This window comes from Toxorhynchites rutilus, chromosome 2 (assembly GCF_029784135.1).
Source record: "Toxorhynchites rutilus septentrionalis strain SRP chromosome 2, ASM2978413v1, whole genome shotgun sequence".
NCBI classification, from domain to species: Eukaryota; Metazoa; Arthropoda; class Insecta; order Diptera; family Culicidae; genus Toxorhynchites; species Toxorhynchites rutilus.
Genome location: NC_073745.1, coordinates 236252876 through 236267494, shown reverse-complemented (window position 1 = coordinate 236267494; position 14619 = coordinate 236252876). Strand labels below are relative to the sequence as shown.

Genomic DNA, 14619 nt, shown 5'->3' with positions numbered 1-14619 from the left:
GACGCTTGAAATCTGGGGGAGATAATATTGTATTATTATGTAATATAGATGATTTTAAAAACATTTCATTAGTTGTCAAGTTTCCGAATTTGTGTCTGTAGCAACGAGATATTTCGTTGCTTGTTGAGCGGAACCTTTCAACGGTTCCATCGCTTCCGTTGTTTTTATCAAGTTTATGTGAGGGTTGCTGAGTTCTGGATTTCGTATAAGTAAAATTTTCGATAATTTCTGCGTGATTTTGATTGATTCCCGTTTGTACTGTTCTATTTATTCGCTCTTTCCTATAATTATGCTCTTGTTTGTTTTGGAGATTTGTTCGATTGCTTGAATACATTTTGTTGTGTAAGTCAGTTTCTAGAATAACTGGATTACTACTCGGGTTGAATAATGAAACATTTTTCGTATTAATTATGCTTGGATCGATTTGAACATTGTGATCAGTATAAGAATTTTGTGTTTTGTTCGATATTAGTGTTTTTCCGCCATGAATATTATTGATCTGAAAGTTCGTTTCAGTTCCGTTTCTGTTTTTCTGTTCATAGGAATTCTCAAACTTCCTATTAGTAGCTCGTTGGATACGGTATCGATGATAGCGCCCAATGATTTTAAAGATTCGTATCCGATTAGACCATCAAAAAATTTATGAAATCGAAATAAAAGAAATTTCTGCCTTGGTAGTGATTTATAGTTGAAGAAAATATTGAGCTCACTAAATTTGTCTATATTATGCGATCCGGAAATGTTTTTAATTAGATGAGGTACGCAATTAATTTTCATTGTGGGGTGAATATGCTCTGGTGAAATATAATTTTTATTAGAGCCAGTGTCGACAAGAAATTTTAGATTTCCAATTTGTGTTTTAATATTCAGATATGGGAGAAAACTGTTTTCTTTATCATATGAAAGAGGTCTGAATCCCTCTGAAAATTTTAGATTTTGCTCTGAGAAATTATGGTTTTGTTTGAGGCCAGATGAAATATATTTGTGGTTGGGGTATGGATCCCACTGAAAATTTAGGTTATCCCTTAATTCAGGAGTGTTTTGAGTAATAGCGGATTTATTTAATGAATACTCGTTATAGTTAATGGCATTACTGTCAGGAGATACTTTACCTACGTGTTCCCTATTCTGGATCTCTTCTTGGTAATGAATTCGATTGTTTTGAAAAGGTTGGAAATTGGGGGTAGAACGTTGATTATAATTTGTTTTTGTGGGTTGTTTTTGATTAATGAATCGCGAAGAACCTAACTGATTAGTATTAATCAATGAAGGCCGATTTTGTTTGTGATCTGTTCTGAAAGGTTTTTTGTGCATGAAATATGATTGCTGCTGTGATTTTTCTCTAAATGAATTTCGTTTTTCGTTTCGTTGTTTTTCTTTGTGGAAAACTTTCACGTCGTCTTTGTATGGCGTTGTATTGATCTAAAGCACTTTCGTAGGCTTTTAAAAGACTATCAGGTCGATAAATGCGAGTTAATGACGATAAATTCGCATGTAAGCCATCTATGAAAGCATTTGTAATCATGCTCTCGTATGTTTTTATAAGAACTACAGCGCATACTTTTGTCTCGTCGTTCAACAAAATTTTCGCCTTTATATCAGCTAATAAGTTTCGGCACTCTTCATAATACGAAGTTAAATCTTTTGAACCTTGTTTCAAGTAAGGGATACTTGTACAAAGTGTGGAAAGATCTCTTTTGTCGCCAAAAGAATCTTTTAAAGCAGATTTAATTGCCGACCAGTCTAATTTTGTATGACTATTTACAAGAGCGTCATTAGCTTTATCTATAATTTTGTCTCTGATGATGCTCACCCACAAAGGCATTACATCATTAATCAATTGTTCATTGTTAATTATGTTCTTGATGAATTGGATTTTTTGATCCACCGATTCTAGCCATGAAACTAGCATTTTCGGCTCTCCCGCGAAATTTGGGATCATTTTAATAGGATCAGGGATCCTTAATTTATCAAAGTTATTAACCGCGTTCTGGGAGTGATTACCCACTAATGGTAATTCCAAATTCGAAAGTCGCATATGCTGTTTTTCAATCAAAAGGATTATTTCCTTTATTTGTTTTTGGATTGATTCCGCCATTTTGCGAGTAATCATCCGTTTATTAAGCTAGTTCTATTTGTATAAAAAAAGCATAAAACTTTAAGACTGAATACGCATTAAATGCGGTAAATTGGATCACGTTTTTATTGGTCTTAGTAGTAAATAGTAGAAATATATAAAATATTACTTACTTGGTGCTCCGGCGAAGGCGAAAGATGTATTTTCCTCACTATATCACACTCGTTTTACACGTTTAATGTTTAACACACACCACAGTTCAATCAGTTCTTAAAGTTCATCGGTATTCCCCCGATAAAAAAAAACACTTAAACGTTTCGCGGCCGGAACTACCGACTGCGCCAGTTAAAGACCCGATCCGGACTTTCGGATTTAAAGAGTACTCTACTCTACGACATTAGGACTAAGACTAATTTATTTACAGATTTGCTACAACGTTCAACCTTTTCTTCTCTTGCCACGCCAACATGCTTATCTCCGTCTCCTCCGGTGTTGTGGTATTGCGCTTCTGTTTGTGTTCCTCCAGTTTCCATATTCATCGGTTTGTTTAGGATTCCTGCATTCTCGCTTTCGTCGTGGGAGTCCTTATTGCAATCTTTGGCCTATCTCATGATCCTTGTCATGAATGCGTTGAGAGCATGCATCTTCTAATATTCCCATTCTTTGTTAACAGCCAGTTGCACAGATGTTTCCTTAACTTATATATATATATATATATATATATATATATATATATATATATATATATATATATATATATAGAGAGAGAGAGAGAGAGAGATGAAACATAGTTTTCATTCTAAAATGTATATTTTTCATGTTTGTACCTCATTTTTAGTCTTATATTGCATTATACGCGATGGCCTAGCCCGACTATTTCGCGGATAATCGGGGTTCCACTGTATTTTCAAGCAATTGTTTATTTTTATCCCTCATCTTGGATTTCGGTTCTGAGGATTCCAACGCTTTGCCTTGGAGCGTTGTTGCTTGGTTGCGCTGTTGTGGGGTTCGAAGAGGCAGTCGGTGGTTCCACATGAAGCTGGAAGCCCAATCTCTTCTTGCTAGTTTTGCAACTTTGTTGAATTCGTGCTGGAGGTTGTTGACTTCCGAAAAATTGAACGCCATGCGCCGTAAAACTTTGAGAGTCATACCATAGAAAGCTTTGTCCAGTGGCCTGCAGATCCTCAGACTGCTCACTTGTAAATACCTATCTGAAACGCACTAGGTGCTCGATGACACATTCAAGCAGAAGTAGAAATGTCAATGAAAGGAGATTCAAATCATAAATCACTTTCTGATATGAGCCTCTTCCTCAGAGCTGATTCAGAAATACCGAGGTCTGCCGCAATCCGACACTTCGAGACTCCCTTCCAAAGCCTCTGTTGGGCCATTTGAGAATTTCTGGAATACATTTCTACAAATCAGTTTTTTTCTTGTGGGTCCCGTTGAAAATTTTGTTGAAAACATTTTATAATTTTTTTTCAGAGCAAAACGCTTGTGTGAACTTTTACCCCACAGCCACTGCGCACCTTTGCCCCACAAGCAATTTTTGAACTAATCGAATTTTTTTAAAAAAGTTCTTGAACTTTTTCACAAAAACGAATATGCAAGTTAAGATTTCACGGACGTGATAATCTTTTTAAAAAACGCGACCACACTTGTCGATAGCCTAGCACTAACTAACTTTTATTTGATTATTTAAATTTTGCTACAGTTCATAATGCAAAGTTGCAGTTTCCTGTCTCTGCTTATCCACGCCGAAAACTGCCAAAGTTTATTGATCCAAAGTTGTCGTCAGCATACTTCGATGACCCCGTTCTGCTGGCTCGATTGCCAACGACCGCCAATGTTGTTGTCAGCAAATTGTTGCTGTCGCCGCCCGGGTACCTCCGTTGCTAACTCGTCCCTCCTTTAGAGATGAGGTTCCGTCCGAATCACATCTCTAATCGTCATGGGTCTGAGATTTGGTTGAATGTCCTTCAATGGTTCCTGTGTTGGTGTAGTAATGGGTATTTGTTTTATTTTGACTGTAGCTGATCTGTGGGAAAAGATTTTCAAAAGAATCACAATACCTATTATCATGCAGGGGAATGAAATGATTCCACCCATAATGGACCAAGCTGGCCATCATATACTTGTGTTGTTCAATCGAATATATTCCATCTCCTTTCTCATCTCCAGGTGTAGGTGGTGTAAATGTTCCAAACTTAGGTTTGCTATTGTAAGTTGCTTTTGTATTGTAATTCCATCCAATGGTAGTTGGATTGGGCTTCCAACCATGTTCTGTATTTCGTTAGAATAGGATATGTTGTTGATGTTGATTTCGCAATCGTGGAACGTTATTAAAAATGTTCCGGTAAATGTACGATTTTTGAGTCCGCAGGTTGAAGTGAAGGAAATGTTTTTATCCGAGTTTAAGATGATATTTTCGTCATTGATTATGGTGATTTGATCCTCTGGCGGATTCATGGTGTAGTTACAGGTTGCTTGGTTCCCAAAAAGTAGATTTGGTATGCATCTTGAGTTGTCGAATACTACTTCGTAGGTTTTGTATATTGTTGGTTGTAGTGTATTGACCATATAGTTGCCGGTTTCATGAGTTAAATAATTTCTGTTTGTCAGATGAATTTGCTTGTGATTGTTAGTAACAGGGAAAACGTGAATCTTATTGAATATCCTTTTATCTAAGATGGGGGTTTTTATCAGGAGAGTCAATTCCTTGTCGTTCGTTGCGATCGTTGTGTCTGCAAAGTTGAGGGCTTCCACTGCATTATGAACCGTAATATTTTGTTTGAATACATCGTGATATAAAATTTCAATTTCATCTTGACTAAGTATTTTCTCATTAAGGATTCCTGCTTTTGCTAACGATATGCTATCAACTATCTGTTCTAGTTTTTTTGCTAAATATTTCAAATTGAGTAAAATGTTCATTGAATATATTTCTAATGATTTTGAATTCGACAGTTCTATTGCGTCTTTAGTTTTGAATACCAGTTCTTTCAATTGTAAATTAAGTGCTCTATTATTGGAGATAAGATCATTAATTGAGGAGTTTGAAATTTTCAAGTCGTTTGCGTCCGGATTTCCGGCTATAAATTTCCAGGCTGTTCCTAGACTATTCCAACGTTTTTGCCGCCGAGAAGGGGCTAGATTTTCTAGAGTTTGATGAATCTGTTCGAATGTTTGTTTTGTAAGGCTTGTAAACTGATTGGGTTTCAATTGCTCGAATTGTATCTTAAGAATTTCTACATGTGTTTTCAAAGAGGTGACAATTAAATGGTGCATATAAAGGGTGTGTCACATCAAATTGCATCACGGAAAAAACGCTGTAGAAATTCGCCCAGTAGACCGATCCTTTTGAAAATTTTAGACAGTATAATAAAAACTATTAAACAACTTTTGGCATTTTCTTTTTATTCATACTTCGAGCCCAAGCCCGTATGCTCGCACCTTCCTCTTTACCCCGTCCATAAGGTTCTGTACAACGTCAGGTTGTAGTTTTTTTTTGAACAGAAATCCATTTTCTCTTGAAGTCCGCCTCTGATTTGACAACTTTTGGGTTCTTCCGGAGGGCCTGCTTCATAATCGCCCAATATTTCTCTATTGCGCGAAGCTCCGGCGCGTTGGGCGGGTTCATTTCCTTTGGCACGAAGGTGACCCCGTTGGCTTCGTACCACTCCAACACGTCCTTTGAATAGTGGCACGAAGCGAAATCCGGCCAGAAGATGGTCGGGCCCTCGTGCTGCTTCAATAGTGGTAGTAAGCGCTTCTGTAGGCACTCCTTAAGGTAAACCTGCCCGTTTACCGTGCCGGTCATCACGAAGGGGGCGCTCCGCTTTCCGCAAGAGCAGATCGCTTGCCACACTATGTACTTTTTGGCAAACTTGGATAGTTTCTGCTTGCGAATCTCCTCCGGAACGCTGAATTTGTCCTCTGCGGAGAAGAACAACAGGCCCGGCAGCTGAAGAAAGTCCGCTTTGACGTAGGTTTCGTCGTCCATTACCAGGCAATGCGGCTTCGTCAGCATTTCGGTGTACAGCTTCCGGGCTCGCGTCTTCCCCACCATGTTTTGCCTTTCGTCGCGGTTAGGAGCCTTCTGAACCTTGTATGTACGCAGGCCCTCCCGCTGCTTGGTCCGCTGGACGAATGAACTTGACAAATTCAGCTTATTGGCGACATCCCGGACCGAACTTCTCGGATCACGTCTAAACTGCTTAACTACGCGCTTGTGATCTTTTTCACTGACGGAGCATCCATTTTTGCCGTTCTTCACCTTCCGGTCGATGGTTAGGTTCTCGAAGTATCGTTTTAGTACTCTGCTGACCGTGGATTGGACGAATCCCAGCATCTTACCGATGTCCCGATGTGACAACTCCGGATTCTCGAAATGAGTGCACAGGATTAATTCACGACGCTCTTTTTCGTTCGACGACATTTTTCCAAATTTACGAAAAATGGACAGTGAAGCATGGCCAACGTGATCTATACACTCTTATCTGATTATAAGCGAAAGCTGAAGATATAATTCCTAAAAATTAAATTTCTACAGCGTTTTTTCCGTGATGCAATTTGATGTGACACACCCTTTAATAGTGAGATGTTTGTTGAATTCTAGCGGTACCTAAATTGAATGCAATAATGGGAAGATGATCTATCCTCTTAACGTCTATCTTTTCAGTTATTACTATTTTTAAGAACATTAGAATTCTGTAACTAGAAATAATAATAAAACAAGATTATATTTTCCTAATCTTAACATCATCTTTATGTATCCTTCTTCCATCATCCATAGTTACGGTGCTTTTGTTAACTTGTTTAACTTTATTTTTCTTGTAACGTTTTTTATGTTTCATTCTCTGTCTGGCATTTTCATAGATCTCTTGATTAGGTTCTATCACCACGGCTTTCTTGAACTTATTATGGTATTTTAAATCTATCTTTTGTTTTTCTGAAATGTTCTTGTAAACTTTTTCTATAATTTCTGGAGTTCTTGAGGAAGGAAGTATAACTTCGTAAGGGGTATATGTTCAGTGGAACTATGGATGGTGGAATTGTATTTATTCAGTGATAGGAAAAGTAGGTCAGTAACGGATTTTTCTGGATTCTCGTGCTTGGTTATTCTGTAAATTTCTAAAAGAGTGGAGTGGAAACGTTCGACAATTCCGTTCAGTTCGCTCCGTCCTGTTGCTGTGACATACGGTTCGATATGATGGGTATTATAGAAGTTTACCAGATATCCAGTCATGAAGGATTTTTCACCGTCCATGACTAATATTTCCGGAGGATTGTATTTTAAACGGATTTCTTTAACTGCAGGAACTATGTCAACTGCGGCTCTTAAATCTATGGGTTTGATTTGGGCGAATTTAGAGAATTTGTCGACATAGGTTAGGTGGCCGTATTCAAGGAATAGGATATCTATGTGGGCGATTTTAAAAGGAGCATTTGGAATTGGGGTTTCTTGAAGTGGATATTTGATTGGTTTTCGGTCATATTTGTTTTCGTTACAAATCTGACAATTGGTAACAAAATCTTTTAACTTTTGAAAAATTTTTGGAAAATAAAACTTCCTCAAAAGTTGTAACTTTTTTTGTTCAGCACCACGATGTGCACGATAATGCTCGCTTCGGATAACGTCCCATTGGTCGTCTTCTTGTTGAACATCTTGAAGTATTTTTTGACAAAAACGAATTTTTGACGATCTCTTATTACCAAAGTGTTTTTGTAAACTTCCTGTATTTGTCCCATAAAGGGTTCATCGGTTGACAATCCGTTTACTACGGAGATATTAAAGTGATTTTTGAGTACCTGTAAAATAGACGCTTCATTAATATTGGATAATGATATATCTACCCTAGTATAATTTGGAAATGATGCTTGAAGGAGTTGAGCGGAGCTTCAGTCGAAATAATGTAAAAATCATCGCTATTCTCGGCAGAGCATCAGCGACTACGTTTGTTTTTCCCGGTTTATAAATGATTTCAATGTCGTGCTCTTCAAAATAAGTCTTCCATCTCTTATGTTTTGCGTTTGTGTTTTTAGGCGATAAAGCAAAAGTGAGAGGCTGATGGTCCGTTAGAATCTTGAATTTTGCACCGTAAAGATAGTTTCTAAAAGTTTGAAGTGCCCAGAAAATCGCTAACGTTTCTTTTTCTGGAACTGAGCAATTCTCTTCTGTTTTAGACAAAGTCCTGGAAGCAAAATGTATGGGTTTATCCTTTCCCATCTCTCCTTGAGACAAGACTGCGCCGATTGCAAAATCAGAAGCGTCAGTCGTGAGAATGAATGGCTTATTGAAATCCGGGTAAATGAGAATATCAGAAGAGGGAAGTAAGCTTTTCATTTTGTGAAAGCATTGCTTTTCCTTGTCATTCAATGAAATTTTCTTGTTAGATGAGGGTACACTCTCCCCCCTTAGAAGGTTTGTCAAGGGTTTTGCAATTTTTGCAAAATCTTTGACAAATCTACGGTAATAACCCATCATTCCTAAAAATCCACGAAGTTCTTTTAGGTTTTTGGGTTCTGGATAAAGATTGATAGTTTCAATTTTTTTCTGATTTGGCTTAATTCCTTCAGAACTTATTATGTAGCCAAGAAATTCAACCTCTTGATGGAGGAATTCAGATTTATCTAATTGGATTTTAAATCCTGCTTCATTCAGAGTTTTGCAAACAATGTCAAGATTTTTAAGATGATCTTCTAAGTCTCTACCGAAAACTATTACATCATCGATGTAGACGTAACATATCTTTCCGATATGTTCTCTTAAAACATCATCGATTGCCCTTTGAAAGGTTGCGGGCGCATTCTTTAAACCAAATGGCATTCTAGTAAATTCATACTTGCCATTATTGATTGAAAATGCCGTTTTTTCAATGTCGGATTCTTTCATTCTTATTTGATGAAAGCCCGATGCCAAGTCTAATGTTGAGAAATATTTATGTCCTTTCAATTGGTCAATCACATAACCAATTTCAGGCATTGGATAACGATCGGAAACGGTTTTTTCATTAAGTTTCCGATAGTCAATCACCATTCTAAATTTTTTTTTCACCGGAAGCATCTGCCTTTTTCGGCACGATCCATACTGGTGATGTCCAGCCTGACCGGGAAGGTCTAATTATACCGTCAGCTAATAATGTATCCACTTGTTTTTTAACCTCTTCTGCATAGGCTGCAGGATAAGGGTATACCTTCTGTTGAACAGGTATGTTATCAGTGGTATTGCTCAAACATTCAACGGTTGTTCCATATGTAAGTTTGGAATTTGGTTGATGAAAAACTTCGTTATGTGCATCAAGTACTTTCAGAAGTCTACTGCTTTCATTTGCTGACAAGTGGTCAGTTCTGAATAAATGATTTGATGTTGAATTTATTGAGCTGTACTGCAAAAGTGGGGCTTCCAATGTCTCGTTGCCTTTTTTCAAATGTATGACACTATTTCCAAGATCAATCTTTGCATTCAAAGATTTCAAAATACCTGTTCCAATAATACCTTTAAAAAATGGGTGAAATTTATGAAGTAATAATTGAGCGGAATGGTTTATTTTCGGGTAAAAGAATATTATATCAATTACGGATGTTGCTCTGAACGTACCATTTGCACTGGAAATGTTATCTGCTTCAAAATTGTATGGCTTAGAAATTTTATACGAATAGGCTAATTTTGGTTCAATTATATTAATGTTCGCTCCAGTATCTATCAAGAATGGGAATTCTCCAATGTTAGTTTTCAAATTAATATACGGTAGAATTGGCTTTACCAACTCGGCTTCCATTCTAAAAAATTAGTCTGTGATGAAGAGGGTTGAGGCTCACTTTCCTGCTCAGCTGCGGTTTCCTCTGAACTTGGCTCACCAGAACAATGAGCATCAGTTAGAATTTGTTCCTCTTCCATTTTATAATGATTGTAATAATGGTCATATTCAGGTTCATAATCATAATAGTGTTGATCGTCCGTGTATTCAAGCGGATGTGCAACACGCTTGAAATTGTGTATCTGATTTGAATGTGGGTGCGGTCTTTTGTTGTCTATAGGAGGTCTGTTACCGTAGTTTATGTTGCGAGATCGGATGCTGTGATCAACCTCCATTGGTTCGGGTCTAGGTAGTGGTTTTGGAAACCAGGGCCTAGGAGGTGGTTGAAAATTTTGAGGAGAAGTTGGGAATTGAGGTATAAATCCTTGGAAATTTTGCCTGTCAAATGGGAAGTGTTGGAACGGTTGAAAATTTCTGGGAGTCGGAATTGGAGCAAACTTCCTGGGAGGTGGTCTAGGAGGGATTTTTGAAACATCAAAGTCTCTCGGCTTGGGGATATGTATGGGATGTTCATTGCGAAATGGAGCTGATCGTGAATCCATATTATAATAATCCAAGCAGAATTGATATGCTTGGTTCATGGTTTGTGGATTAAATGTTTTGAGAAGTTGGCACAATGGTTTCTCCAACCCTCTAATAAATGCATCTACAGATTTTTCTCTGAAAAAATCTATATGCGAATCAATGTGTAGAAAATATTTCTCTTCTGTTTGAATTTGAGCTATAATCGAAGATAAGAGTTCATTAACTCTTGAATAATAACTTCCCAAACTTTCATTGCCTGACTTCTTAATGGAGGTCAGTTCGTAATCTAACGTTTTGAGATCACGTTTATCTCTATAATATAGCAGAAGGGTCTTTTTAGTGTCAGCCCAATCGTGTTTAATATTATTTGCGTTTAAAATATCGGCGGCTTCGCCTCTTATTTTTCTACGCACGGAACGTTCAATTAAATTTATTTGGCCTGCGGTTGCCCCGGCGTCTCGGTACATACCAAAAACGCCTTCGACATCCATCAACCAAGCTAAAAGCTCGGTTGCCTTTCCGTCGAATGGTTGCAGATCACGGATAAAATCTGGCAACCTACCTAAATCTATAAACTGTTGCATCGTTAAAGGTGCAACAGCTGGTGCAGGGATTGGTACACCTCCTGGATTTGACATTATTCTGTCGAAATAAAAATTGAGTCTACTCTTTTTTCGACTAATTTTTACAAAACGATTTAATAACTATTTTTTTGGGAACGCAATTAGCTTTTTTGTTTTCACTCTTGAAGAACTAAATCACTCTGTTCACTATTTTGGTTGAGAAATGAATTAAAAATTTCACTTTTTCTTGAAAAATCACTACACTTAGGTTTATAAAAATAGAAAATAGAAGAATAACTTACATAAAGGACCTAGTCCTGGATATGGCCAACATCACACGTTGGACTTTTCGGTGGCTGTCCTCTGTAAACGGGGGATCTACAAGCAGGCACGTTTGGGTATCCGTTTTACTTCCGCTACTCCGGGCCAGCGGTGCCGATCGGGATCAGGTCCTCGGTGTCTTGTAGTTCGCTTTTGCGATGTGTAGTACCTGGCTCTTTGAACCAGTAATATTCGAACACAACCTGGCTCTTTGAACCAATAAAAACACTTTAATCAAGATTTTGGTTGCACTAATTTTTTCTTAAGAGTTTTGCACTACACTAAACACTTTATACAATTCCCGCTTAAGAGGATCTCGCCGGAGCCTCCAGTTAAGATTTCACGGACGTGATAATCTTTTTAAAAAACGCGACCACACTTGTCGATAGCCTAGCACTAACTAACTTTTATTTGATTAATTAAATTTTGCTACAGTTCATAATGCAAAGTTGCAGTTTCCTGTCTCTGCTTATCCACGCCGAAAACTGCCAAAGTTTATTGATCCAAAGTTGTCGTCAGCATACTTCGATGACCCCGTTCTGCTGGCTCGATTGCCAACGACCGCCAATGTTGTTGTCAGCAAATTGTTGCTGTCGCCGCCCGGGTACCTCCGTTGCTAACTCACACTATCATCTACTTGTTGTGCTCCAGTGGTCGAGTGGTTAGCGTCCCACATTATCATGCCGGGGGTTCGGGTTCGATTCCCGTTCTGGCCGGAAGATTTTTCGTCAAAGAAATTTCTTCCGACTTGCACTGTGGTCACGCGTATTCTAGAACTTGCCACTCCAGAATACATTCAAGGCGTGTTATTCGGCATAGAAATCTCAACTAAGTACTACTAAAAAAAAATGACGCAAGTAATACTTACGTTGAGAAGGCAAAAGTTCCACTGGGAACGTTAATGCCATTCAAGAAGAAGAAGACTATCATCCACTATAGAATGAAGGTTTCCTTGACAGTGTAGCTTCGAACTTTCCACTTATTTTAGGTAAGTAAATCGTTATCTCCAAAACTGAAAAAAAAATAGATCAAATCATCGCAAAACTCTTTTTACCTCATAACTTTTTGCCGCTTTCATGAAATGTATCTTTTGTTATATTTGTGAACTGCTGGTGTAAAAATGTATCATACGACTACACTGTTGTCGAAATTTTATGCCCGTTTACTTCAAAATGCGCACCTTTGCCCCGCACTACTCTATATCAGACATAGATTACCGAACAAAATCAGTGTATCATGTACCAATAAGCATAACCCGATAAACAACATTTGTCTCACAACCATCTATTTTTTATAATTTTAGGTCGCCAAAACATGGAACGACGATGACGTGCTAATCGTCAAAACCGAATCGAATTCAATCATCGTTTTGGATAGTGACGATGACGAACTGTGTTTACCTGATTGTACTGACTCAAAAATTATACGCTCAAACTCAATGGTTGTGAACAACGGGAGAGGAAAACCCATCTCTGGAACATTGCAACAAATCGATCTATCGTCAATTAACACATATTGCTATTTGTCGCCACCAATTCCAGAGGAGGAAAAATCCGAACTGAAACAAGAACTATCCGCTGGCGTTCGCAAAGTACGAGTTCGAAAAAAGTTGTCCACACAAGGTGTGCGGTTTAAAATATCCAAAAATCTGCGACTCAGAGCCAATCGTGAACGAAGAGAATTCCTGATCGCATTTAAAAAATTGTGTTCTGATGAACGGTTGCGTTCCCATGTACAACTGTGCACGAAACAGGATGACTATTGTTTGCTCAAAACAATGTTCAATTCAACTATATTCATTGAAGTTATCTGTTTGGGAGACATTCACCCCAATGCCACAATTTTCCTAACCGTTGATAGGAACGACCTTGTTATGTTCAACAATCGATCCTTCACAAGATCCCCGTCCATAAAACTGGAAGAACCAATACTGCAGCAAAGCAGCAACGAACAAGACACAGACAAGCAACGTATCCTCGATAACAAACTGCTCGATCTAATAACGGACCTAGATGACATCCCAGCATTGTGGCCGGCATCACTAGATTTCGCCGTTTTTCCCGAGGTTCAAAACCAGGATTCGTTCGATATACTTACCAACTATCAGACGCCTCCATCAGCAGTGGTGGACAGCTACTCGCTGTGGCAAAGCGATATTTTCCCGATATTTGCTAATCTAGACTACAACCCGTGGCTAGACAATGAAATTGTGTCATTACCGAAGCTGATTTAAAACAGCGAGAGAAAAAGAAAACAATTCGCAATAGCAATAGTACTTTGAGATAGAATGTAAGTTGGTTCACTCGGAATGAGCAAATGCAGCACTGTCAGTACAAGTCAGTACAATCAGTTAATCGCCTAGGTTATACTGAACTTAAATACCAAAGGTTGGAAACTCTAAACTGCTAGACTTAAGGAAGATTATTTTTCATTAGATTATTGTAGAATAAGCATTCAGGTAGAATATGAATATTAGCCTAGGTGAAAACAATTCAAAATGAACCAGTTCAATGAAACATAAGCACAAAACTTCTAGATAGTTAAAGAGAGCTTCGGCCTACTCTTAGGCAGCAATAATTGCGATAAATGTGATGTTGCTAGTTATTTCCGCGGAAGCAAAATTGATTCCCCGCATTCACTCTTACGGTTAATCACTTGCACAAGCAACATCGAAAACAGTTGAGGATAGTAAACAAGACGTAATTGAGTGTCTAAGGTTTATATTTATCGCACAACAATGGTGTGTATTTCTGTCACTAGGTTAGGAATCACCAAATCGAGCTTTGATGTTGAAATAAATGATAGCGCTTCGCAGACTTTCTGATGTGGCGATAATTTGAATTGCAATGGTACTAACCTGATACATGCTTGCTTTTTCTGGAACGAAATCCTTGAATTATTCTCGAAAAATCCTTGAATTATTCACGATAAACGGCAAAAATATCATTAAATGGCGCTTTATTGTTTATTTGAATGTGAAATTTAAAGTACAGTGAAAATGTGTTCGAATAACTGATTATTTGAAATTCAATTGCAATTGCAAGGAAATTGCAAGAGTATGAACATTCAGTTTCTTGAAGAGTTTTTTTCTTGGATTCCATGAAGCAAATCCACCAAGTATATCTTCAAAAGAAATATAATAAGAGCAATGAGAGACACATCCTCTACTTTTATGATCTAATCTTTTATTCTTGATCCGCACTCACGTAATCAGGCAATTTATTTTCGTCCTATTTCATATGCGTGGCGACTTCCACTAAGGAGCATAATTTGGGTCCCAAACTCGTTAGTGTAATCTCTATCCGACTAAAAG

The 14619-nt window shown here is 37.9% G+C and overlaps 1 protein-coding gene across 2 annotated transcripts in view; it reads left to right on the top strand.

Moving 5' to 3' along the window:
• Window positions 1-14167, top strand: part of LOC129771308 (uncharacterized) — a 267638-nt gene extending 253471 nt beyond the window's left edge. For both annotated transcript variants that reach the window (XM_055774829.1, XM_055774828.1), the window contains one exon: window positions 12610-14167. In XM_055774829.1, the coding sequence (XP_055630804.1) occupies window positions 12610-13539 (930 nt within the window). In that variant the 3' untranslated portion in view covers window positions 13540-14167. The remainder of the gene's footprint in view (window positions 1-12609) is intronic.
• Window positions 14168-14619: the final 452 nt, after the last annotated feature.